We start from the raw sequence: 27,754 nt of genomic DNA on the forward strand, positions 1-27,754 counted from the left end.
CGCTTAACATGTACCAAGCACTGTGCTAAGCCCTTTACAATTATTTCATTTGATCCCATTTATTTCTACCACTTATTCTTAAACAATCTAAATTTTCTAATATCTGCAGGTTCAAATCTAAGCTGTGAGTTACTCACTTAAGGTAGTTTAGACAGGAGGAGTATGGCACATTCTAATGACAATAGCATTGTTCTATAGAGCAAAGCTTCTTAAACTTTGGGTCAAGAACCCATATGGGGTCGCTTAAATGAATGTGGCCGTTGAAAAAATCTGGCAGTAAATGTTTTATTTGTATACCTATATACCTGGAGTCGCGAAAAAATTTCTCTGGCAAAAAAGAGTCGCAAATGGAAAAAGTTTAAGAAGCCCTGCTATAGAGTGACTTTAGAAATCGGATATGAAAATACAGAATTCTCTCATCACCTTTTTAATTAGAATTACTTGTAAATCAAGGATAAGCAATATACATAAAATAAATCTATGGAAAATGCCCTTTGAATAATGTAAAATCATTGAAAGAATGGCATAGGTAAGATGCTGCAAAAATGTAAGTGTAGCTTTCTGATGGAAAACTGAGAAAAAACTGACAAGGATGAATAACGTTTTTATAGGTAATTTCTAAAACTCTTGTGTGTGGAACACTTTTTTTTCCTCAAGTAAAAGATAAGAGTCCTTTTGAAAAGGTTTCCATCTACAGGAACTTTCATTCTAGTGGCTTATTAAATATTAAAGACTTGCCCTTGAATTTTAGCTTTGAAGATGAAATAAGCAGCTTGTCTTAGCAGCAAGTGTCTTCTCGGTCTTTTATATTCAGGCAGCATCCAAATAACCGAATTCTGCGGCTAAAAAGCCCAAGACATACTACAGGATGGCAATCATCAAGTCTTGGTAACAGTTTTGTAGTCTGATCTTTAACCACTCTGCATTTCCCCTTACTTGCTTTCACCCAAAAGACGTTAGGTTTTCTTGGGACCCTCATCAAAAAGGGCAGAAAACCTATTTCTCTTTTCACAGAAGCAGGCAGGTTTCCCAATTTGAATTCCCGTACTCATTTAGGTGAGGGGAAGGAAGGGTCTGTCACGTGGCAGCAACCCGAGTCCCAAAGCTGTCCCAAAGCTCTTTCCACCAACTGCCTGGAGCAAGGAGCTCCGTAAAGCCAGAGATAAACTTGCAACTGTCTCCCCTAAGAGCTTTCCAGAAACGCCGCTCTCCAGATTCCAAACACCGCATTCGCCGCAAACACCCTACATGGCAGTTCTAGCTCAGCCTATGCAACCGCACTATCAGCTACAGTTGAAAACAAGGAGGGACCACTTCACCGCGCGCAATGATTCCAAAATCATCTGTTCCTCCTCATCTCCTTAAATTCTTCAGGGAAGGCTGCTAAAGACAAAACTTTTTCTCGACATCCCACAATGTTCTTTTAGTACTAAAATGGAAGTCGCTTTTACTTCCAAGTAGGAGGGCCTGATCATTGCTCCCCTTAAGTCTTTCAAAGATAGAACTATTTTTTTCCTCTTTTATTCCGCGTCGGCTGCGGCTACGACGGCGGCTGCGTCGTCGGGGACGTCATGACGCTGTGAGGTCGCTACGCTGCATGGCTGCAGGAAAGAATCGGAGTTAGGAAGAAGGGGAGGGCTGGACCCTGAAGTGAATCTCTCAGTTAGGCCCTGGTGCGGCCTACGCCAGTCCTTTGCCTTTTTCAGGCACCCCGCTTGGTCATGGCTGAACACTCGACCTCCAGACATCCCGTGCCGCCCATTGAGTCGGGTAAGAGGAGGCGGGAGTTCCCATTTACTCCTCTCTACCGACCAGAGTTCCCTAGTCGGCTTTTCTACTCTCCCTTACCCTGGGGCCGACCGTTTTCCCTGTCGTTCTACCCCCAACTGGCGCTCGCTCTCTCTCGCCCGGCTTAGCTCTTGTTTTCCCTTCTTCCCGCAGAGCTTTATTTCCTCATCGCTCGGTACCTGTCGGCCGGTCCTTGCCGGAGAGCAGCCCAGGTGAGTAAAGGGGACGGGCGGTGGATCCCTCTCCACCTTTTCACCACACGCTGGATGATTGTATTATTAGCTACATCTTCTCCAGGTCTTTGGATCGGGGGGTGGCGGTGGGAGAGCGACGTTGCCTGAGATGATTTTCCACTCTCCCCAGTCTCTAAACTGAATGTCTTGTTTGCTGCAGGTGCTGGTGCAGGAACTGGAACAGTACCAGGTCTGTACTTTTCTCCCATCCTTCCTCTCTCCCGTCCCCTTCCCAACTCTATCGTGCCCCCTCCCCCATTTCTTGCCCTGTGAATGGTGCCTTCTCTTTTTGACTCATTTGACCAGACTGCCCCAAATCAAAGTTTTAGTAATATGTGCGTGTTTTGTTTTTCTAGTTGTTGCCGAAGAGATTGGATTGGGAAGGCAATGAACATGACTGGAAATATGAGGACTTGGTGAGATTTTTATATTATATATATATTGCACTTAAAAAAAAATCTCCCTGCGCCCTCTCCCCCCAAAATCCCTTAAACCACAAACTAAAATTTTGTACACATAGACTAACATATAAAACCATGTTTTCTCTGTATGTGTTTAGTCTTTTTAGTTGAGAGTGTTTTGTTTTGGTAATTCAGTCAAAACATTTAAGAAACCTTTGTGAATTTGAAGTTGTAGGCGGTTTTTAACGAGGAGTGGCTATTCATCTAGGTAGTTTTCATTGTTGTTGGCATTTTGATAATCGAACTTTGGCCATTATCTCATACTACTTTCTCAGCTGCTCATTGACTAGTAAAACTCCTAGACCTTGAAATTGGGGAATAGTGTTTATTTGCTTAATGTGGTTGGTATTATTTTAACTCCTTTGTGGAGGGAGATTCTCCAGAATCTGTCTCAAGAGCAAATTTGCAGTTCTAAATTAACTTGCAATTGACTTCCATGTAATGTTTCATTGTATACCTTTAAATGTTTTTTGAGCACAATTAAGGACTAAAGTTCTAGGTTCTATTTTCCCCTTTGGTTTCCTTCCTTTGTAAAATGTCATCAATTCAATTCTTATTTCAGATATTAAGCTATGGGACCACCAGTCCAATCTGTCCTCAAATATTTATTAGCTACTTTAATCCACTGGAGAAGTAAATGGCAAACCACTCCACTATCCTTGCCAAGAAAACCCTCTGGACAGGGTCATGAAGAGTTGGACATAACTGAAAGTCTGAACACCACCACCACATATGACGTTTTCGTTATTGAAAAACTTTGTTGGTGCTAACTAGTTTATGTCCGAGATTAAAATAATTCTTATAGAGTAGTTAGCCTTGGGAAGCAGCTAGGTGTCAAAGTGGATAGAGTGCTGGCCCTGGAGTCAGGAAGACTTCTTGAGTTCAAATCTAGGCTCAGCCACTTATGAGCTGTGTGTCCTTGGGCAAGTCATTTAATTCTGTTTGCCTCAGTTTTTTTATCTGTAAAATGAACTGGAGAAGGAAATGGCAAACTACTCTAGTACCTTTGCCAAAAGAACCCCAAAAGGGAGGAGAGGAGGGTCATAAAGAGTTGGACACAATTGAACAAAGTCAGCCTTAGGTTGGGAAAGTTGTCAAGTTTTTCTAGTCAGCGGAAAAATAAATTACCATCTAATTAATGGAGAATTAAAATTAAATATTTAAAAGAACTATTTGGGGAAATAAATTTTGTCCTCTGTTCATTTTTCCCTATGTAAATTTCCTGTTACAAGTTTTTTTTTAAAAGAAATATTTTATTGATACATTTTTGTCTGTCAGTCGTTTTAACTCTACTCTTTTCAGATTGACGCTTACCTTGTGACAAAGAAAAATTAAGAAACCAATCTGATACAGTAATCACTTTTGAAGATGTATACCATAGTCTGATCTAGTAGTTTCTCTGCTGAGGGTCAAGTTATGTTTTATTATCTGTTTTCTGGGATTATAGGAAGTTGTATAATTACTAAGTTCTTTTTCTTCCCTCTTCGAAGTATTAGACTAGTTACTAAGCATACTCAAGGCATGGGGGAAGAGGGAAGGGAATAAGTGTTTATATAGTTTTCACTATGTTCCAGTCATACTGCTAAGATCTTTTTACAAATATTACCTCATTTGATCCTCACAACAATCCTTCAAGGTAGGTGTTACCATCTCCATTTCACAGTTGAGGAAACTGAGGCAAACAAGTTAAATTAAGTGACACAGCTAGTAAGTGTCTGAGGCTGTATTTGAACTCATATCTTATTGAATCCATGCCCAGCTTTCTCATTCACTGCACCACCTAGCTACATGGTTTGTGGACTTCTCAATAAACTTATGTCTTGGATCTGGTGTTACTAAATGACTAACTACATGAACCCTACAGCTTATTAATATGGGTGCTGGAAAGAATGGGTTGTTCTACCATCTCCTTTGGACAGAGGGAGAGAACCAGGGGGTGTTAGCTGTGATTGTGCTGGTATTAGGAATATAAGGTGATGAAAGATACTCTATATTGCTCAGGGATTGGGTTTTGGAGGCCCACCTTTCTCTTCCTATTGCCTTCTGCTCCTGGAATCAGCTGCTCTGTTTGCTGTACCTACTACAGTCTGATATACTGCAGTAACCGGTGTACCCAAGAAAGAGCCTTCATTATGACCAATTTGCCTTCCCAAGAACTTCCCATACTCCCTTTTCCTATCTAGCACTCTGTCCAGAATCTTATGGGATTTAGGCTAACTCCAGCTTCTTTTAGGTACAAACTTTGTGGAGGTTGTATCTAGTCTGCCTTGTTTCTCTTGGGCAATGCTGTAACCAAGGGTTCTTGACCTGGAGTCTATAAATTTGTTTTTTAAAAAAATACTGTATTTCTTTTTTTTTTGGTGAGGCAATTGGGGTTAAGTGACTTGCTCAGGGTCACACAGCTAGTGTTAAGTGTCTGAAGCCGGATTTGAACTCAGGTCCTCCTGACTCCAGGGCTGGTGCTTTATCCACTGTGCCACCTAGCTGCCCCACTGTATTTCAATAAAAATAACATTCTGAGAAGAGATGTATGGTTTCACCAGATTGCCTAAAAAGGATCCATGACACAAAAGGTTAAGAATGTCGTAATAACACTGAGCACCAAAGGGCTAAATTTAGAAATCTTGTTCTGGGATGTGCTGCCACATGTGGAAGACACCTCTTCCATCCTGTTCACTGAATTGTTTAAGAAAAGCAACAGCTCCTTGCCAAACCACCTTACAATCAGTTACTAGACTTGTTGTTAGGACCTCACTCAGTCCAGCAGCGAGCCTAACTGGAAATCAAACACATGCTGCACAGGTAGTATATTTTTTGGCTATGAATCATCCCTGCCATTGGGGAATAAAGGAAAAGAACTGATGCTGAATGTGACTTCTTTTAGGCCCCACAGAACTGACCTATCTTTTTCCTGCTCTTTGAAAGAGCAGGACCCATATCACTGGGTCCTTGAAGATAGGACCCATATTCAATTAATTCTTCTCCTTTTTGTGCCTACCAGATTTTCTTTTTATTTTTCCATATTTGAAGGTCTGCTAAGGGGGAAAACTCCCTGAATTAACCCATTAAGCATTCCTTAAACACCTACTATGTGTTAAATGCTGGGGATATAATAGCAAAAGTGGGATAGTCACAATCAAGGAAGTTACATTCTATTTGGTGGATACACTTCTTGGGTAGTAGAGACCAGAGAAGAGATCTTTGGGCTAAGCAATCCCAAGGACTGGAGAACCATCATAAAGTTAGTGTCATAGAAACCTAGAGAGAAAAGGATGTAAAGGAAAAGGGAATGATTAACAGTATTAAAGCCTTCGGAAAAGTAAAGGCGGAGAAGAGACTGTTGGATCTGGTAATTAAGAGATCATGGGTAACTTTGGAGAGAGATATTTCAGGTGAATGATTTGGTTGGAAAGCCAGACTTCAGAGTTACAAAGAGAGGAAAAGAAGGAAGAAAGGAAATAAGTATTTCTTAAGCATCTACTGTGCATCAGGCACTGTGTTAAGTGATTTATAGTTATTTGATCCTCCCAATAACCCTGGGAGGTCAGTGCTGTTATTTTCCCTATTTTACAATTGAAAAAACTGAGGCAGACAAGTTATGTGAATTGTCCAGGGTCACACAGGCATGTAAATTTCTGAGGCTGGATTTGAAGTCGTCTTGACTCCTGGTCCAACACTCTGCTATGCCACTTTGATGAAAGAAATTGGGAGGGAACAATTGTAGACTGCCTTTTCAGGAGTTTAGTCATAAAAAGGGAGGGAGATATATGAGATGGTAGATAGTGGAGATGGATGGATTGGGTGAAGGTTTTTTGAGGATGGAGGAAACATGGGCAGCATAGAAACCAAGTGGATAATTAAAGTAGGTCAGAGGGTGGGCATGATGGGGGGTGTCCAATATTTGGAGAAAGGATAGAGTGGGATCACTTGTGCAGAGAATGGTTTTTACTGCCAAGGAGAATGGTAGCTACCATTTGATGTTAGATGGGTAAAAAAGCAAATAGCAGAAGGTGTGTGAGATGAGAGGTAGGGGAGAAGAAAAAACTTCATTTTAGATTTTTTTTCATCTTTTTTTGCACTATAGAAACTTGGTTTCTAGAAGACGTGGTATTCATGTTACTTCCTCTTGTGCCCCCTTATTTACTCTACCAAGAGGAGGATTAGGTATACTCCTTACTCATTGAAATTTTCAAACTATTTGTCTGCCATATTCTCTTTGAGATTCACTCTATTGGACTGTATTGTCCTATGTAGTTCCTCTTTTTGTTCTTCTATAAGGAGGGTCTTCCCCCCTTTAATTCTTCTTTCTCAAGGAATTCAGTATATACCCCCCCTCTCCCCTAAGTCCTTTCACTATATCCTGAATTCTGCTCTCATACTTGAGCAAAACAAACAAAGCAAACACCTTGGCTTCCTGGTTAATTATCCTCAAATCCCATGACAGTCAACTTCCTTGCATCTGTTGTCAAGGATGGTCATATCCTTGATTTCATTATCATTTATATTATTTACATGATCTTGAACTCTGAAATGACTGATTCCAGCCTTCCACCATTATTTCTATTTTCCTAATTCTGTTCTTCAACACTAAGACACTAAAATTACCAGTCATTGTGCTCCTCTGAAGCCATCATCCTTTTGTTGTCTTCACTGTTGTGACCATATGGTTAATTAAATCCTCTTCCAAACTGAAATTTCTTATCCCCCAATCAAGTTGCCTGTCATTGAATGCCAAAAGATCATCTTTGGGTTAATCTTCAACAACTTCTTTCTTCACATTCTTACTGGTAAATGATATTAGAAGAAACCACCACTGTAGCACATGATTTCACTAAAAATGTAATGGGCCCTCAACCAGAAAGTGGCCATTGTTTCCCCCTTATTCTTTTTTTTTTTAATAAAAGTATTTTATTATTTTCCAGTTACATGTAGAGATAGTTTTCAGCATTTGTTTATATAAGATTTCAAGTTTTTCTCCCTCCTTCCCCCCTCCCCTAGACAGCAGGCAATCCAATACAGGTTTAAAAATACACACACACACACACACATACACATACACATAACAACATTAAACTTATTTCTGCATCAGTCATGCTATAAGAGAAGAATCAGAGCAATAAGGAAAAACCTCAAAATAGAAAAACAACAGCACCAAAAACAAAAGAAATAGTATGGCTCAATCAGCATCCATATTCCACAGTTCTTTTTTTTTCTTTTCTGAATCCCCCTTGATTCTTCACAGCTCCTGTTCCAAAACTGCTTCTCTATACTATACTACCTGTAAATTCTCTCAGCTGTGACCTCTCCTAGTTTACTTAGAATTATGAACTTCCTTTAATTGCCTAAGCTAGCTGTCAAAACCTCTATCATTCCTGTTCTCTCATTGAATCTAGTCTCTGATGAAGAGGTGGCCGTTCTTGCTAAGACTAATTCCCCTACTTACTTGTGTCCTTGTCCCATGTCAAGTCTAGAAGTTTACCACTTCAGTTATTTCCTCTTATCTCTTTCTTACTACCAATAAACATGTCCATATCTCTCATTCTCAAGAAAAAACAAAACAAAACATGCCTTCCTCATCTCCTCTTTAAACATTTCCATAAGAGAGCGTATATATCATATAAACACAAGCTTTTGAGGGTTGGAAGGGTCCTCATCAGCCATTTATTTAGTCCTGCCAATAAGTGAAAGGAATCTCACTGTAACATACCCAGCAAAACCAGCTTTTGTTTGAAGATTTTCAAGAAGGTGAGAAACTTATCTCTTATTGAGGCAGTCTGTTCCATTTTTAGATAGCTTGAATTGTAAATTTTTCCTGATTCCATGATTATACATCTTTGCAACATCTACCCATTTTTTCCATTCTCTCACCAATCAGAACAAGTCTTAATTCCTCCTCCACATGATAGCCCTTCAGATACTTGTACACAGTTAACCAGTTTAAATATGCAGTTTTTTCAGCTGGTCTTCATGTCATGGACCCAAAACCTGTCACCATCCTAGATACCCTCCTCTGGAAACTCTATCTTATTAATATCCTTTGTAAACTGTGACAAGCATCTGAACATAGTATTCCACAAATGTGAGAAAGGCAGAGTACAATGTTACTCAATCAGGACTTCCTAGAAGCTATGCCATCAAAGTATTGATTTTCTTGGCTGCCATATCAATATCACAATGCTGACAATGAGCTAAAGTTAAAATTAGATCTTTTTACAATTGTTATCCATTCATACCATCCCCTCTTATACTTATAAAATCGATTTTTTTGTGCCTAAATAGGACTTTACATTTATTTCTATTAAATTTCACCTTATTATTTTGAGCCCAGTGCTCTAGTCTGTAAAGATCTTTTTGCAGCCCATCAGCCAGTGTGATAGATATCCCTCTTAGCTTTGTCATCTGCAGATATGATAAACATAGTGTATCTTTATCCATGTTATTGTTTTTTTTTTAAATTATTTTTGCAGGGCAATGAGGGTTAAGTGACTTGCCCAGGGTCACACAGCTAGTAAGTGTCAAGCGTCTGAGGCCAGATTTGAACTCAGGTACTCCTGAATCCAGGGTCAGTGCTTTACCACTGAGCCATCTAGCTGCCCCATGTTATTGTTACAAATGTTAAACAGCACAGGACCAAGCTGTTGTCCTCTGCTAGAGATCTCTTGCAGTGCTGGCTGTTAACAATTATTCTTTGAGTCTGGAATTTAATCATCTCTGAATCAGTGGTTTTTTTTATCATTTAATTGATATCTCCATCTTCACAAGAATTATGAGATACTTTTTCAGAGGCTTTGCTAAAATCTTGTTTTCACTAAAAATTGTTTAATTTTGAACTTAAATGTGAAAGGACAAAAGAACATTTCTATGTACTCAGCACAACATAGAAAGAGGATTCAATAGAAAATGTGAATTTCCAATTCACATTGTTTACTTTTTTTTGGAAAAACTATGTAATAAACACTACACATAGTTTTCAGAGCTAACCTGCTTTTTTCTGTGCTTCTAAGTGTTCTTTTGTTCTCTGCTGTGTGCACATTTTATTTTTTATCTCCCTTCCTCCCCATTCCACCCGTGTGTGTGTGTGTGTGTGTGTGTGTGTGTGTAAAATCCTAATATACATATTTCTATTCATCAGTTCTTTCTCTGGAGATGGACAGCAGTTGATTTGAATATAATACTCAAAATGAATTAATCATTCAAAGTTGTTCTTAGAACAGTATTTCCCTTAGTGTACAACGTTCTCTCATTTCGTATTCTGTTCATTTCACTCTTAATTATTTCATGCAGGTCTTTCCATGTTTTTCTAAAACCAACCAGCTCATCATATCTTATAGCATAGTAGAATTCCATCACAATCATACCATAACTTGTTTAGCTGTTCCCAAATTGAAGGGCATCTCCTTAAATTATGGTTCTTTGCCACCACAAAATTTGTTATAAATATTTTAGAACATTTAAATTCTTTTGCTTTTTCCCTAATCACCTTAGGAAACAGACCTAATAGTGGTATTGCAGGGTCAGAGGGTATACTCAGTTTTATAACTTTTGGGGCTTAATTCCAGATTGCTCTCCAAAATGATTAGGTCACAGTTCCCCCTCCAAACGGTTGTTGTTTTCCCCTTCTTATCATTTTAGTCAGTCTGATAGGTGTAAGATGATATTTCAAAGTTGTTTAATTTACATTTCTCTAAGCAGCAATGATTTAGAGCATTTTTGTATGACTTTTTTATTTCTTCACTGAAAAATTTCCTCTTCATATTCTTTGACCATTTATCAATTGGGGAATGACTCATTTGTATAAATTTAGCAAATGCTTTTTATATGTTTGAGAAATGAGACCTTTATCTGAGAAACTGTCTATAAAAATCATCTCCCAATTTTCTGCCTTCTGATTTGGCTACATTTTTTTTTGTACAAAACTTGTAAAATGTAATCAGAATTATTCATTATATACTTCACGATGCTCTCTATCGTTTATTATCATTAATTTATTTAGATTTTTCCCCAAGTTACATGTAAAAACAAATTTTCACATCGATTTATAAAACTTTGTGTTCCAATTTCTCTTCCTCCCTCCCCAGCTCTCCCTTAAAAACCCAAGAAATTCAATATAAGTCTCTTGTTTTTCATAAATTGTTTTCCTGTCTATAAGTCTGGTGGGTAGTGTGTTGCATGTTCTTCTAATTTTCTTCTAATATCTTCCTTTATATCTAGGGCACATCCATTTTGGCCTTATCTTGGTAAATGCTTATTTTCAGTATTGTATTTGAAGATAAAATTTTCTGTTCATTTCTGGCCTTTTCATCAGGAAAAAAAATCTGAAAGTCCCCTATTTCATTGAATATCCATCTTTTCCCCTGAAAGATAATGCTCAAATTTGCTGCGGAGTTGATTCTTGGTTGCAATCCAAGCTCTTTTGCCTTCCAGAATATCATATTCCAAGCCCTCCAATCCTTTAATGTTGAAGCTGCCAGGTCTTGTGTAATCCTGACTGTGGCTCCATGATATTTAAATTGTTTCTTTCTGGCTACTTGCAGTGTTTTCTCCTTCACCTAATAATTCTGCAAAACTCCTTGGGGTTTTTATTTTGGGATCTCTTTCAGGAGGTGAATGGTGGAGTCTTTCAGTGAATATTTTATCCTTTGGTTCTAGGCTATCAGGGTAGTTCTTGTTAATTTCCTGTAATATGCTGTCTAGGCTCTTTTTTTGATCATGGATTTTAGGTAGTCCAGTAATTCTTAAATTATCTCTTCTGGATCTCTTTTCCAGGTCACTTGTCTTTCCAATGAGGTATTTGACATTTTCTTCTATTTTTTTTTCATTCTTTTGATTCTGTTTGACTGATTCCTGGTGTCTGAGTCATTAGCTTCCACCTGCCCTATTGTAATTGGGGGGGGAACAATGGGGGTTAAGTGACTTACCCAGGGTCACACAGCTAGTAAGTGTCAAGTGTCTGAGGCCAGATTTGAACTCAGGTCCTCCTGAATCCAGGGCCAGTGCTTTATCCACTGTGCCACCTAGCTGCCCCCCAATTGTAATTTTTAAGGCATTGTTTTCTTCAGTCAGCTTTTGCACCTCCTTTTCCATTTGACGAATTCTAGGTTTTTTTTTGGGGGGGGCAGGGCAATGAGGGTTAAGTGACTTGGGCCCGGAGTCACACAGCTAGTAAGTGTCAAGTGTCTGAGATCAGATTTGAACTCAGGTCCTTCTAAATCCAGGGCTGGTGCTTTATCCACTGTGCCACCTTATGATGCTCCCCCCCCCCATTCTACTTTTTTTAAAGAAATTTTTTTTTTCAGTGGATTTTTTCTCATTTGGCCAATTGTAAATTTTCTTTTTTTTTTCAATCAATAGTATGGTATTTTTTTCTGATTACATATAAAGACAGTTTTCAACATTTGTTTTTATTTTTATTTTTTTATTTTTTGTGGGGCAATGAAGGTTAAGTGACTTTCCCAGGGTCACACAGCTAACAAGTGTCAAGTATTTGAGTCCAGATTTGAGCTCAGGTCCTCCTGAATCCAGGGCTAGTGTTTTATCTACTGCACCACCTAGCTGCCCCCTCAGCATTTATTTTTACAAGATTTTGAGTTCCAAATTTCTCTCCTTCCCTACCTCCTCCCCAAGACAGAATGCAATTTGATATAGGTTATATATGTACAATCACATTAAAGATTTCTGCATTAATCCTGTGAAAAAAGAATCAGAACAAAAGGAAGAAACCTCAAAAAAACAAAAACCCCAAAAAGAAGTAGAAATGGTATGGTTCAATCTGCATTCAGATTCCACAGTTCTTTTTTCTGGATGTGGAGGACATTTTCCATCATGAGTCCTTTGAAATTGTCTTGGATCATTGTATTGCTGAGAAGAGTTAAGTCTATCACAGTTGATCATAACAGCAGTGTTGCTGTTACTGTTACTGTGTACAATGTTCTCCTGGCTCTCACTTCAGTCAGCAACAGTCCACTTAAGTCTTTCCAGGTTTTTCTGAAATCTGCCTGTTCATCGTTTCTTATAGCACAATAGTAATCCATTACATTTATATACCACAACTTGTTCAGCCATTCACCAGTTGATGGGCATTCCCTCAGTTTTCAGTTCTTTGCCACCACAAAGAGAACTGCTATAAATCCTTTTGTACATGTGGATCCTTTTCTATGATCTCTTTTGGATACAGACCTAGTAGTGGTATTACTGGGTCAAAGGGTATGCACAGCCCTTTAGGCATAGTTCCAAATTGCTCTCCATAATGGCTGGACCAGTTCACAACTGTACCAACAATGCATTAATGTTCCAATTTTCCTATTGTATTTTTTGAGGAATTGTTTTCTTCAGTCAGTTTTTGTGCTTCCTTTTCCAAGCTGTTGACTTTTTTTTTTTTAGTGAGGCAATTGGGGTTAAGTGACTTGCCCAGGGTCACACAGCTAGTAAGTGTTAAGTGTCTGAGGCCGGATTTGAACTCAGGTACTCCTGACTCCAGGGCCAGTGCTCCATCTACTGCGCCACCTAGCTGCCCCAAAGCTGTTGACTTTTTAAAATAATCTTCTTGCATAACTCATATCTCTACCCATTTTTTCTTCTACCTCTCTTAGTTGATTTTTAAAATCCTTTTTGAGCTCTTTCAAGAAAGCTTTTTTGGTCGAGACCAGTTCCTCTTCCCCTTTGAGACTTCACAAGTGGGCATTTTGACAGTATTATCCTTTTCTGAGTTTGTGTTTTCTTATGCATATTTTAGGCCATTTCATGACTTTTAAAGTTGAGCTCTGCTCCTGAGGCACAGGGGACACTGTCCCAAGCTTCTTGTGCTAGTCGCAGGGGGCCTGATAACTTGCTTTCCACTCTGAGGCCTTTGGGGCTCTTGGATTCCTCACCATTCTGGGTTTGCTCTCTCTGGCTGCGGTGGCCTGGCCTAGGTGCACCTGTCTTGAGGCTGGCAGTCTGCCCTCACAACTGGCCTTCTTTACCAGCAGCCTGCTGAATCAGGATGGAGGAGCCTCAACTGCTGATCTGTGCTGTGGCCAAGAGCCTCCAGCTGATTTGCCCAGGTAGCCTACACCTTGTGCTGTGCTCCCCTCTCCTTTCACCCAAGTGAGACAAACCTTGCCTGAAGTCCTTCTAAGTTATCTTAAGCTGGAAGATTGTTTTCTCTCCAACTTTTGGTGGGTTTTGTAGCTCCAGAATCTGTTCAGAGGCTTGATTTAATGTTTCTGAGAGAAACTCAGGAGAGTTCAGACAACTTCCTGGCTTCTCTTGCCATCTTGGCTCTACCCCCTCTTAGTAAATGGTGTAAGATATTGATCAGTGAGTAATTTCTGCCAGACTGTTTTCCAGCTTTGCCAATAATTTTTTACCAAATAATGAATTTATATCCCCCAAGCTTAAATCTTTAAATTTGTCAAATACAAGGTTATTATAATCATTTGCTATTGTGTATTTTATGTCTACTCTGTTCCACTGATTTGTTTCTATTTTAGTGGTAGATAGTTTTGATAATTACTGCCTTAAAATATAGTTTTAAGATCTGGTACTGGAAAGGCTTGTGTGAACAACTGATACAAAGTGAAGTGAGCAGAATAAGGAGAATATTGTACACAGCAATACTGTACAGTGAAGAATTGTAAGTAACTTAGCTTTTCTCAGCCAAAAATTCTTTTCAGTTAGCATTTATTAAATGTCTACTCTGAATAAGACACTGGGGATACGAAGACAAATACAGCTCAAAGAATCCATACCCTTAAGGGGCTTACTTTTCACTGGGATAGATATGGCCTTATTATGTAAATTATTTACATTGTATTGGAGGTCAGATTGATTTGCTTGAGAAAATATGTAGCAGCATAGTCTGTTAGAAATCTTAAAGTGCTGGGCAGCTAGGTGGCGCAGTGGATAGAGCACCAGCCCTGGAGTCAGGAGTACCTGAGTTCAAATCTGGCCTCAGACACTTAACACTTACTAGCTGTGTGCCCCTGGGCAAGTCACTTAACCCCAACTGCCTCACTTAAAAAAAAAAAAGAAAAAGAAAAAAAACACATTTGAAGTGTGAACTCTTCACAAATGATCTGTCTGGGTATAGCTGACCATTTTGTGTGATTGGTTCAGTAGTTTCTATATATTCTAAATTATGATCTGCTTTCACTTAATAAAAGTATTGATGCTGGTTTTTGGGGTGAGGGGGGAACATTTTGTGATAATATCCCATCATTTGAACCCTCCCTTGCTTTTTTTTGTTTTTTTTTTGTTTGTTTTTGTTTTTGAACCTTCCCTTGCAACAGAAAAAACAGAATGCAACCCGCACTCATAGTGTATGCAAAATTCTGCCTTCAGAGTCCCCCATTTTTATGTATAAAATGAGCATGTTAATCTCTATGTCCCTTCTAGTCCTCGGACTGACTCCTTTATAAAAAACTAAATAAATGCAACTTTGTTATGGAGTGCAACTGTACATATAGTTGGTCTTCACCGATTTCTGCCTCTGATGCTTTGTTTTTAGTGTAATCGTGGTGTCCAGCAAATTTAAGAGAATTAGAATATTGAAATCTATAGCTGAACCCAAAGGATATTCTCACATTATTCCTTACATTTTTGGGTACTTTAACATCTTTAGCTACTGTAGGTTTTTGGGTTTTTCCCCCCAACTTTTAAAAATATCGTTATTCTACCCTTTGGGCTTTATAGGGGTTATGGTTGCTACTTTTAGAGTTATTGTCTGTCTAAAGCTAGGATCTCACAAACTTTTTGTATGTTTTGCAACTAATTTTGTTCTGTAGATCTTTCAGAGTGTCTAACTTTGAGATAATTAAGCAATTTCAATAATAAATGACAATAATGGCTAGCATTTATATAGCACTTTTAAAGTTTGTAAAGTGCTTTAAAATATTTATTTGATTCAACAATCTTGTGAGGTAGTTGCTATTACTATCCCCATTTTACAGAAGAGGAAACTTAGACGGGGTTGAGTGATTTGCCTAGTCACACAGATAGTGTCTGAGGATGGATTTAAAACTCAAGTCTTTCTAACTCTGAACCTAATATTGTCCACTGTACTACCTAGTTGCCTGGATTTAGGTGATGGGATGTATCTGATATGGGTATTATCCATTGTGATCTATGTTGCTTTCAGTCATCATGGATAGTAATTAAGTACATACTCCCAGTTTTTACACTGGGGATTTACCAAGTAATGAGCCATTGTGGTAAAATTTTACTAGTCTACAAACTATTATTATTCAAAGATCTTTTTACCTATAAACTTTAAAAACAAAAACAAAACAAGCTACCAAAATGAACTTCTCCCTGTCTCCCAAACCCTATTTTAGTTGCTCTTGAAAACCCTAGTTCTAAAAGTAGACAATCTATGACACTGAATTTGGACATTTTCCTGGATTCTGTGTACTATAGTTTGTTAGAAAACACTGGCATTATATACAAATAAATATATTTAGTAGCTTATCTACTTTGAAGCACCTGCTTTAAATGGTTCTCTACCACATAAATCATTAGCATTTCTATATATTACCAACAAAGTCCAGCAACAACACATAGAAAGAAGTTCCATTTAAAATTACTATGGCCAGTATAAAATACTTGGGAGTCTACCTGCCAAGACAAACACAGCAACTATATGACCAGAACTACAAAACACTTTTCACAGAAATAAAGTCAGATCTAAACAATTGGAAAAATATTAATTGCTCATGGGTAGGCTGAGCCAATATAATAAAAATTACAATAATACCTGTTAATTTATTTAGTGCTATATCAATCAAATTGTCAAAAAATATTTTATAGATCTAGAAAAATAATTCAAAGTTTCATCTGGGAAAACAAAAGCTCAAGGATATCATGGGAATTGATGAAAAAAATACAAAAGAAGGTGGTCTAGCAGTACCAGATCTCAAATTGTATTATAAAGTGGTAATTACCAAAGCAAGTCTCAAGAAATGTCTCATTATATTTTTTAAAAAGTTTAATTGATGACTTCTGCTTTTTTTTAACATTACCATAGTTTTCTTCAGTATCTCTTCCTCCCAAAGATCTTTTCTGTATTAAAAAATATTTCTAAAAAAGGAGGGGGAAAATCAGCATAATTAATCAACATAGCCAAAAAAATCTGATATTTGTGATGTGCAGTACTTGTGTGCTTTCTACCTCTGCAAAGTGGGATGGTGGGGTAGGATGGGCAACTTTTCTCAAATCTCTTCATAAGCCATATTTTTACTTTTATGATTTTGCAACATATGTTTGTTGGGTTTTTTTGGTGGTTCTTTCTGTTTACATTGTTATCCTTGTGTGTGGTGGGTTTTTTTGCTCTGTCTTACAGTTTAAGGGAAAACCAGCCTGATTTCCATGGGGTGGGTGAAGGAGGGGTTAGGATAGTGTTCCTAGTATTCCCTGAAGGATTGGGATTTGTCTTGGCAAGTCTTTCAGTGAGTTGAGTTATGAGCCACCTGGCTGGTGTATGAGAGAACCTTCAGATGGGTTGCATACAGTCTTCATGTAGTATGCCAATTCCTGGACAGTGGCCATAGGTCTGACTGAATGGTCTGGGGCCTGAAGAAAATTGAACTACATGATTAAATTTTGCATATGTCTAGCTAGCCCTCTTGGGAAATATTATATACCCCTTTGCTGAATTAAATCAGTCTGATGCTATTAGGAGAACAAGAAAGGTTGGGGAATGAGTCCACTGCTAATCTGATCATGGGGGTCCCTGGTGTCATGTACAGGGCATTGTACAATCTGACATTCTATGCACATGCACCCCCCTTCCCCCCCCCCCCCAGGATGAAAAATCAACTTCTGCCGAGTGAAGCTCCTCATTTGGTCATTGATTTGGCTCCAATTGGCAAATTGATCTTCTCCCTTCTCACAAAGCAAGAGGTTTGTTGTTGCCAAACCACAGCTAATTTATCGTCCTCCTGACTTCCAGGTTTAGGTATTAATTAAAGAGGTTGTGTTCCTAAGAAATTGGTTCCACTCTAGCAAGAAAGAGGGCTACCTAGTCCACTGGTTTATTTGCTTATCCTCTCCCTTCCTCTCCTCCCTTCAGCTTCCATGATGCCATATTGATAAGGACAGATTGCTTTTCTACATAGTTCTGGTTGGCCTTGAGCCTTTTTTCCTTTTCCCCACCTGTTATAGGGTTGTCTAGGCCAGAGCTTCTTAAACTTTTTCCACTTGTGACTCCTTTTTTGCCCAAGAAATTTTTATGCAACCCAGGTATATAGGTGTATAAAATAGATATACATAACCTTTTACTGTTTCCCAATTTTTCGTGACCCCACCATGTTACACAACCTCATGGGGTCGTGACCCACAATTTAAGAAGCTTTGGGGAGGGCGGCTAGGTGGTGCAGTGGATAAAGCACTGGCCCTGGATTCAGGAATTCCTGAGTTCAAATCCGGCCTCAGACACTTGACACTTACTAGCTGTGTGACCCTGGGCAAGTCACTTAACCCCATTGCCCCGTAAAAAAAAAAATTGCATAAAAAAAAAAAGAAGCTTTGGGGAGGGCAGCTAGGTGGCGCAGTAGATAAAGCACTGGCCCTGGATTCAGGAGGACCCAAGTTCAAATCCAGCCTTAAACACTTGACACTTATTAGCTGTGTGACCCTAGGCAAGTCACTTTACCCTCATTGCCCTGGGTGGAAAAAAGAAGCAACAGCAGCAGCTTTGGTCTGGGCCCCCAGAGTCTTTGTCTTCTCTGGGAATTCCACGTATCCTGGTTCACCTCAATAACAGGACTTCCTTTCCTTGAAGTGGTTTTTATAATTCTTTCCTAGAAAGGGCTTGGGGTTGTATTGTTTGGTCCCTTGCTACCTTGCTTTCTAGCAACATGAGAGAGGTGAAACTGTCTCTATAGCTATGGTGTATGTGTTCTTAAGCTGGAAGAAAGGGGATAATTTGTTTGCATTCTTGAATTTCTAGATGAACTTGAAGGAAAATCCTTAACCTGCCTCTTGCAGAAGAAAGTGGCAGCCCCTCAGCAAAAGTTTCTTACCAGGGATTTGATGTTGTCCTCTCTCATCCTAACAGGGCTTCCAAGGAAGGACATGTCTTACCTGGTAGCCTGGGGAACGTTGAGATGGGAATGGTACAAGGGATGTCAGGCATCATCAGAAAGGAGTAATACCTAGTATTTACTTTACTAAATAAATTACCCTGACCCACAGTGATGATTGGTGATTAGTAAAAGTGTCATCTGTACTTTGACCCTCATGGTCTTGATGCTACTTTTGTTTATTGTCATTATTTTTATCAGGAGATTCATTGCCCCCAACATTATCCACCATATGAGAAATTGGTGCTTGATTTGTTCGTGGGGCTGCAGCCATGGCATGGCTTCCTTTTGCCTGGGACATAAAAAGGCCCATGGGAGTTACTGCCATTTGATAGATGTTCCATTACTGTACAAGTCAACACACCCTTCTGACCAGATGTGTTTTGGGATGGAGACAAAGGCATTGCATCTCCTGAGTTTCTACATTGGTCTGGATCCTAAATGAGAGAACTCTGTGTCCTTGCTGAATATCCTTTCCATGCTATGGCTAAATAAACTGACACATGGTCTATAAGCATCTCATTTCATTCCAGTCCCTAACCTTAATCACTAGACTGGCTGACTTGGTCTTGACCTACAGCAGGGTGACAAGATAACTAAGTATTTGAAGGATTGTTATGTAGAAGAGATTACCTTATTCTTTATTACCCCAGAGGTAGAATTAGATTGAGGTTGAAGTTGCAAAGAAGCCAACTTAGGCTTTATATAAGGAAAATCTTACTAATAATGAACAAATGAGCAAAAATGGAATAGACTACTGTAGGAGCTTGGAACCCCTCCATCCCTTTGCTGGAGATTTTCAGGCAGGGGTTAGATGACCACATATTGGGTATAATAGTGGAAATTTTTGTTGAGGTATGCTTTAGACTAAACAGCCGCTGAAGCCCCTTCAACTAAAATGTTCTGTGACTTATTCCTGCTAAATTTATTCTTTTCAGTTTAGCCTCTTCTGGTCCATTGATTTTTTTTTTCTTGGATCCTGTCATCTACCAATAGATGTTCTTCCAAACTTTGTCATGTAAATTGGATAAATATGCTTTCTATACCATTTATTTAAAATGTTTCATATCATGGGGTCAAGGACATATTCTTGGAGCACTCTTTTCTTCCTTATTAACATCATCCCACAAATGAAATACACTTTTGGCTAGTCGGTTCCAAATTAACCTAACTCTTGTCTAGCCCATGACTATATTGCATAGTATGAGAGATAAGTCCAGTGTTTTCTGAAACTTTAAATGTATCACATCTCCAGTTTACAGGTCTTGTTAGTCACTCTGTCAAATGAGATGACCCATTCTTTTTTTTTTTTTTTTTTGAGGTGACAAAGGCTTTATTTTCTCCTCATGAGAAGGAGGCACTCTAGTGTGCAGCTAGTGGGTGCCCCGAAAGGGGGCTCACAGGCCCTGTTTTATACCCTAGTCCCTAACACGAATGGACCTTCCCCTTTTTCATCACTGGTCGGGGTTACAATCTATGCGCAAAAACTAGCTAATCGGAAAGCAGTATTCCCACCCCTCTTCCTTCTATGGGCATAACTCAGGAGTGGACTTTATACTTCCTTATATGGACAGAACTCTGGAGAGGACCTAATTGAGACCAGGGCTCCTTGAACCATGTGACCTTGCTAACCTGAGGGGGAGGAGGGGATCTGAGACCTTTGTCCTACAAACAGGTCAGGGGAGTATGACTGACTATTATATCCACATTGAGAGGAGACAACTACCCATTTTTCACAATCCCTCCTCTTTATTTTTGACTATTTGGCTCCTCTCATTCCATTTATTGAATATTTCCTCTGCCTTTTGGTCTAAATCTGTGAATCCTATGCTATCTAGGCAGATTAGAGCATCAGATGACCCTTTCTTTCTTGATTTAGACTCAGATTTGGAGAAATGCTCAGATGCCATGGTAAAGGGGGTGACCAGCCACACCAACCCATGAGTCCCAGCCCAGTTAGGGAGTAAGGTTGGTCTTCTACCACAATACCACCATAGGTCAGCTCAGGGGAGGATCAGGGATGAAAAATCTACCGAGTTGTTCTCGGTTACTTCCCATGTTTGGACACAACTCATATTACCCAAGACCAGAAAACCTCTCACCCATCTGGAGAGACAGGCAGGATGGTTTCCTGGGACTCCAACAAAAGTGGGTATGATCTTTTCTGCTGGAGATGACCCATTCTTGATGAAGCCATGCTGTCTTTTAGTAATCACTATTTAGTTCTCTAATAATATTCTGTAATTTTTCCAGGAATTGAAGTTAATCTCATTGGTTAAGCTCAGTTTGTAGTGTCTCTGTGCTTTCCTTTTTGAAAACTAAGGTAAATTTATCTTTATATTCAGCCTTATGGTACCTTTTTTCCCTTTTGACATGGTCATTCAGAGATCAGTGCCAGCAAAGCAGAACTATCTGCCATTTATTTTAGTACTTTAGTTTGCAGTTTTTCCTTGCTGATGAATTGGACCTGGTTGACAGGTACTAAATACTGTAATATGTTTTTTGTCTCATAAGCCTCAGCTCCTTCTGAGCTTTGCTCTTCCTGGCATTATTCTTACTGGATTTTGTTACTCATTGTATAAGATATTTGTAAAATGCAGTTAGGATAGGGCCTGGCATGCAGTAGGTGCTAGAGCAATGCTTATTCCTTTGCCCTTTTACACTTCTGTTTTATTTTTTCATTCTTTTTACATTACTATCGTTTGTGTATATTGTTTTCCTGGTGCTGCTTCATTCTTTCCTATAGTTTTCTCATGCTTCTGTCTTCATATTTATTGCTCTTATGATACAGTGATATACCATTACATTGATATACCACAGTTTAGCCATTCCCTGATCAATAGGCATCTACTTTGTTTACATTTCTTTGCTTCTGTAAAAAAGTTCTACTATAAATATTTAGTTGCATTTGTTGGGACCTTTCTATCTTTGACCTTTTTGAGGTACATTCCTAGAAGTAAGATTTCTGGATCAAAGGGTATGGACAATTATTTTCCATATTGGTTAGACTGTGTGTCATTTGAAATATTAGGGGGACTAGTCCTTTTCTGCCCCGATTATTGGGGAGCCAGGCTGGGGGTTCAAAGATATTACTACTTATAAATTGGAGGCTATTGCACCAATTTTGGCAGCAAGCATTTATTATTAATTTGACCACATGTCTGAAAAACTTTCCACTATTAATACACCTAGCATGGAGTTCCAGGAAGGGGGGACTGGGGAGAGCCAGCCCCTGGGTAAGAGAAGCACATAGGAGCGTAAGAGAGTAGAAGAGGCAAGAATGGCAGAAGAGCTCAGAAATCCCACATTATCTAGAGAGGAGAGAACATGTGGCTCAAGAGGGTCCCAGGTGCAAGAGAGAGCACTTAACTAACTCAGCCTTCCTCACCTCCCTGGTCCCCTAGAATGGATAGAAGTGGCTCTTAAACACTGCTCAAAGCTAATTGGCTAGAATCATTCAGTTCCATTGGTTAACCTGACCTGAGGGTGGTCCATTACCTGTGACCTAATGATGTAATGACTTAATGGGGAAGTATGCAGAAAAGACCATCTCCGAAGGGCTAGGCAGATGAAGTCTAGGTGTGGTTTTCTTTGCTTTACTGGGTTAGTAGGATTTCCACTTCTGTTGATCCACCCATGGGCTGGCTTTGAAAGAGATCAGATATGGTTCCTGAGCTAAGCCCCCAAACCCCATTATTAATAATTATTTTCTCACAGCTGATTTATTGTTTCAACACACAACTCTTCCAGAATTTATTATTCCCATTTTTTTGTTGTTGCCTTTGCTCAAGGTATTAGATGAACCCTTGGTGTTGTTTTGATTTGTTTTTCTCTTATTAGTGATTTAAAGCAGTCTTTCATATTTGAATAGTTCTTATGAGAACTGTTTATAATCCTTCGACCACTTAATCATTGGAGAATGGCTCTAGATCTTGTATATTTGTTTGTTCCCTATATATGTCTTAGGGGAATTTAATGTAATTTTTTTTCTCAGTTGACATCTCTTCTCATCCTAATTACACTGATTTTGTTAATGCAAAAGTTTTTCAGTTTCATGTGTGTGTTTTTCTTTTCTGATCGTCTTTATCCTTTGCTTTCTTAAGGATATTATAACAACTAAAAATTAAAATTGGAACAGCAATAAATAACCACAAATAAATAGTTGTTTAAAAGTTAAACAGCACTGGTTAATTTCTCAGAGAGGCCAGTCCAGACTTAGTGGATATAAGAGCATTGGAGTGGGGTTGGGAGTGTTCATGTTCTTCCTCTGATAAACAGTAGCTTTGTGATGCATTGGTATAAGGTTTTCAAGATACTTAATCTCTCCAGAAAACTCTGAAACTGTAAGTAACAGTTGCTCATTGGAAGAAGATTTTACACAGGTCTAAATTGCCCCAATTTTTTTTTTCAGTCAGCCTTCAGTTAACCATAAAAGAAAAGGGGGGAAAATCAGTACAATCAATCAGTATGTATATTTTTTAGTTAAAATTTTTTTTTTTAAATAAAAGAGTAATGAGATGTGTATCAATTAATAGACATTTATCAGGGTGTCCTAAACAGGCTTAGTAGCTAACTGGCTCAGTGGATAGAGAACACTGGGCCTGGAGTCAGGAAGACTTGAGTTCAGATTTGGCTTCAGACACTAGCTGTGTGATCTTGGGAAAGTCACTTAATCTCTGTTTGCCTAGGAGGCAGCTAGGTGGCTCAGTGTATAGAGCACTGGGTTTAGAGTCAAGAAGACCTGAGTTCAAATCCAGTCTCAGGCACTTACTAGTTGTATAGCCCTGGACAAGTTACATAACCTGTTTGCCTTAATCCATTGGGAAAGGAAATGGCAAACCACTCCAGTATCATTGCAAAGAAAACCCTTTGGGCAGTGTGATCCACAGAGTCATGAAAAGTTTGACCTGACTGAACAACTACAAAGTAGGGTATGCTAGGCTCTGTGAAAGACATTGAGAATACAAAGAAGAAATAAAACAATCTTTGAATTAAATGAGCTTATATTCTCTCAGGGAAAATGATGCATACATATGTAGGGGTGTATGTTTCTCTTCTCTCCCCCTCCCATAATTTCTCCTTTTTCCTCTTCCCCTTCCCTCCTTTGTTAATTTGTATATTTGTGTGAATTTTCTTGTAGTCCATTTGACTAGCTATTGCCAACAAGCCAGCTCCAAACAAAAAGACAGGAAAACTGCAGAGTGACACATTTCACTAGCAGTCCTAACCCAGGTGTTTACCCCAAAATAGGGAGGGGAGGCTCTTTGGTTGAAACATGAGATCCCTCAGCCAGTCCGTTTCATTGGATTGTTGAATCACAACCCCATTTTCATTAGGATGTTAGAGCAGCTATCTGACCAATGGCCTCAGTTTAACAGTTTATGTCTAAGAAGTTTTTCAGGCAGAAGAGATGAACAATACAGAACAGAAATACATAAAACAGCAACATGTCTCTGCAGATCCTCACAGTCATAGCAAGGTGCTGGATTGCAACATTGCAACTTTTTCAGCCCTTTCAGTTATCTATTTCTAGAAGTCTCTGAATAGGTGAACTCAGATGATGGGGGTGGGGGGGAGTTCCTGGAGTTAAGGTGTCTGAGCTACTACAGTTCCATCTGGGTTGCCAAAGTTGTGTGAATGTTCTTGTAGTCTTTAGCTAGTTAACATAATGCCAATAAGCCAACACCAGACACAAAACGGGAAAACTATAATTTATTTACTCAGAATGAGACACTTTACCAGCAGTTGACTGAAATGTCTCTCTTATAATTTGGCTATAAATAAGTATATGTTACATGAGACAAAGAGAGGAAAAAAGACAGCTCATTACAGTGTAGCTGATTATACAAATTTTTTAAAGGCACTTGTCCTTCATTCTCGAAGAGGGGCATGACATCAGGAGGTGATGTCATGACTTAATAGTAGTGAATTAGATTTAAGTGAGGGAGAACTGTGCAGGGCCACCAACCTCACTCTCTCCTCCAGAGCCATATTCCATTGGTATCTAAAATTTTTCATGTCCAAAACTCAGCTCTTACATTCCCTCATCCATTATTCTTTTTTTCTTTTCTTTTTTTTTCCTTTTTTTTTTTTAAGCGAGGCAATTGGGGTTAAGTGACTTGCCCAGGGTCACATAGCTAGTAAGGGTTAAGCGTCTGAGGCCGGATTTGAACTCAGGTACTCCTGATTCCAGGGCCAGTGCTTTATCCACTGCGCTACCTAGCTGCCCCCCCCCTTTTTTCTTTTTCTTTTTTTCTTTTTTTTTTTGGTGAGGCAATGGGGGTTAAGTGACTTGCCCAGGGTCACACAGCTAGTAAGTGTTAAGTGTCTGAGGCCGGATTTGAACTCAGGTACTCCTGACTCCAAGGCCGGTGCTCTATCCATTGCGCCACCTAGCCGCCCCCCCCCCCATCCCTTATTCTTGATTCTTCATTGTCACCCCATGGATCTAATCAGTTGCCAAATTTTTATTTTTATCTTTGCAATATTTCTTGTATATGTCACCTTTTTCTCATACAATCATCACCCCAGTTCATCCCCTCATCATCTCTCCCTTGGACCACTAAAGCGTACTAGTAGCTTTCTAATTGATCTCCCTGTTTAATTAAAATCCATGCATCACAGAGATACTAAAGTAGTTTTCCTAAAGGCTGTCAGTAGCCTATTTAATAAGCTCCTGTGACTCCCTACTATATTAAGGATCAAATGTAAACTCTTTAACTTTTTTTTTTTAACTTTTTTTTTTTTTAGTGAGGCAATTGGGGTTAAGTGACTTGCCCAGGGTCACACAGCTAGTAATTGTTAAGTGTCTGAGGCTGGATTTGAACTCAGGTACTCCCGACTCCAAGGCCAGTGCTCTATTCACTGCGCCACCTAGCTGCCCCGAACTCTTTAACTTTTAAAGCTTATCATACATAACCTGGCCACTTGCCACCTTTCCAGCCTTCTTGAATTATACTCCCCTTGATTTACTCTGTGATCCAGCTTGTTTTGAGCATTTTCTCAGGCTATCTTCATGCCTTTCCTTCCTCCACCCTCACTACTGACCTCCTTGGCTTCCTTTAAGTCCCAAATAAAATTACCCTTCTACCTTCCAACCCCTCTTAATTCTAGTGCCTTCCCTCTGTTGATTATTTCCTTTTTATCTTGTATGTAGTTTGCTTTCTATATATTTGAAGACAGGTACTATCTTTTGTCTCTTTTTGTATCCCTACTGCTTACTCAATGGCTGGCATATAGTTGGTGCTTAATAAATGTTTATTGATGGATTGATTTATATTGGCTTATTTAATGTTCATATATGAAACTATTGCTTACCATGTTTTTTCTTTTTCTTTTTTTTTTTTTTTTTGGTGAGGCAATGGGGGTTAAGTGACTTGCCCAGGGTCACACAGCTAGTAAATGTTAAGTGTCTGAGGCCGGATTTGAACTCAGGTCCTCCTGACTCCAGGGCCGGTGCTCTATCCACTGTGCCACCTAGCTGCCCCTACCATGCTTTTTCATTGGCCATTGGCCATCCCCATTCCTGGAATTCTCTTTACCTACCTAGATCTCTTAGAATCTCTGACATCCTTAAGGAATCAACCTAAATAAGGCCTTGGGCAGGAGACCTATTCTGGTTTTCCCACATACTAGTGCTTTAAAGGAGGGCTTCTTAAACTTTTTCCACTCATGACCCCTTTTTGCCCGAGAGATTTTTACTCGACCCAGGTTATGTAGGTATATAAAATAGATACACATAATCTTTTAGTGTTGTCAAATTTTTTGTGACCTCCCCCCACATCCAGTTATATGACCCCATATGAGGTCATGACCTACAGTTTAAGAAGCTTTGCTTTAAGGTTACTTTCCACCTGTTCTTTATCTTACATATATTAATTTATGTATATGTTGTTCCTTTAGAATGTAAGCTTTTAGAAGTCAGGGAATCATTTTGAATTTTCTTTGTATCCTCAGAGGCTAGTATGGTACCTGGTACATAGTAATTGTTTAATAAATGCTTATTTAAAAAAACAAAACAACCTGTACTGATACGTTTTGTTTTTACATTGCTCAAATTTCCCTCTATTCTTTCCTCCTTCCTGCTCCCCAAAACACCCATCCCTTTTTTTAAAAAAGTGTATTTTTAAAGAAAAAAGAAAGCAAAATGTCAACAGAACCGATCAGTACATCAAATATATATGTATACACACAGATATGTGTGTGTGCCCACATGCATGCATGCATGCACACACATACGTTATTTGTATGTGTATAAGCAATATTTGAAATTTTTCTACCTGTGTAAAGAATTGGAGGAGATGACTTTTCATCTCTCTTCTCTTGGTCCCCACATGTTCTTTGTTATTTTGAAACATTAACTTTTGGTTTTTTGGTAGTTCTTGGCCCTGTTTATATCACTACATCAGGTCATATAAGTCTTCCCATACTTCTGCATTCATCATACTCAGTATTTCTTATAGCAGATCAATAATATACCATTACATTTATATATCAACATTTGTACATTCATTCTCCAATTGATGGGTATCTACTTTATTCTTTTGCTACCACAAAAAAAGTACTGCTATAAATATTTTGGTATGGGGGGCGGCAGCTACGTGGCGCAGTGGATAAAGCACTGGCCTTGGATTCAGGAGGACCTGAGTTCAAATCCAGCCTCAGACACTTGACACTTAACTAGCTGTGTGACCCTAGGCAAGTCACTTAACCCTCATTGCCCTGCAAAAAAAAAAAAAGATAAATATTTTGGTATGTATGTGGTTCTTTTTTATCACTGACCTCCTTGAGGTATAACCTAGTAACAATCTCTAAGTTAAAGGGCATAGCTATACACACACACAAACACACACACATACATGTATTATCTCTATAGCTATATATAATATATACATTATAGTATGTTCTCTAAAAAAAAGAAGGGTAACTTGGTGTTTTACTTTGTCATTGAATCCTTATAACAAATCTGTGAGGTAAGTGCTTTTGGTATTATTCCACTTTTACAAATGAGCAAGATGAGGTTCTATATTAAGTGTTTTGCACAGATTCACAGATATTAATGTTTGAGGCAGGATTTTAACTCAATTTCTTCTACTCTTCAAGTCTCGTATTCAGTGCACTGTACCACAGTTCCTCTTATATATTGTATTTGGATAGAAAATACACAGAAACATACACAATTAGTTCCTTTTTATTGACTGCTACAAAAATTACC

General features: G+C 38.9%; 1 protein-coding gene across 1 annotated transcript in view; it reads left to right on the forward strand.

Annotated features, from left to right (window-relative positions):
- The first annotated feature begins 1,293 nt into the window (after positions 1 to 1,293).
- Positions 1,294 to 27,754, forward strand: part of BRWD1 (bromodomain and WD repeat domain containing 1) — a 158,911-nt gene continuing 132,450 nt past the window's right edge. Inside the window, 4 exon segments of the mRNA XM_043991457.1 lie at positions 1,294 to 1,770; positions 1,942 to 2,000; positions 2,182 to 2,211; positions 2,378 to 2,437. Of these exon segments, the coding sequence (XP_043847392.1) occupies positions 1,722 to 1,770; positions 1,942 to 2,000; positions 2,182 to 2,211; positions 2,378 to 2,437 (198 nt within the window). The 5' untranslated portion in view covers positions 1,294 to 1,721.

This window comes from Dromiciops gliroides, chromosome 3, assembly GCF_019393635.1.
Source record: "Dromiciops gliroides isolate mDroGli1 chromosome 3, mDroGli1.pri, whole genome shotgun sequence".
In the NCBI taxonomy this organism is placed as follows: Eukaryota; Metazoa; Chordata; class Mammalia; order Microbiotheria; family Microbiotheriidae; genus Dromiciops; species Dromiciops gliroides.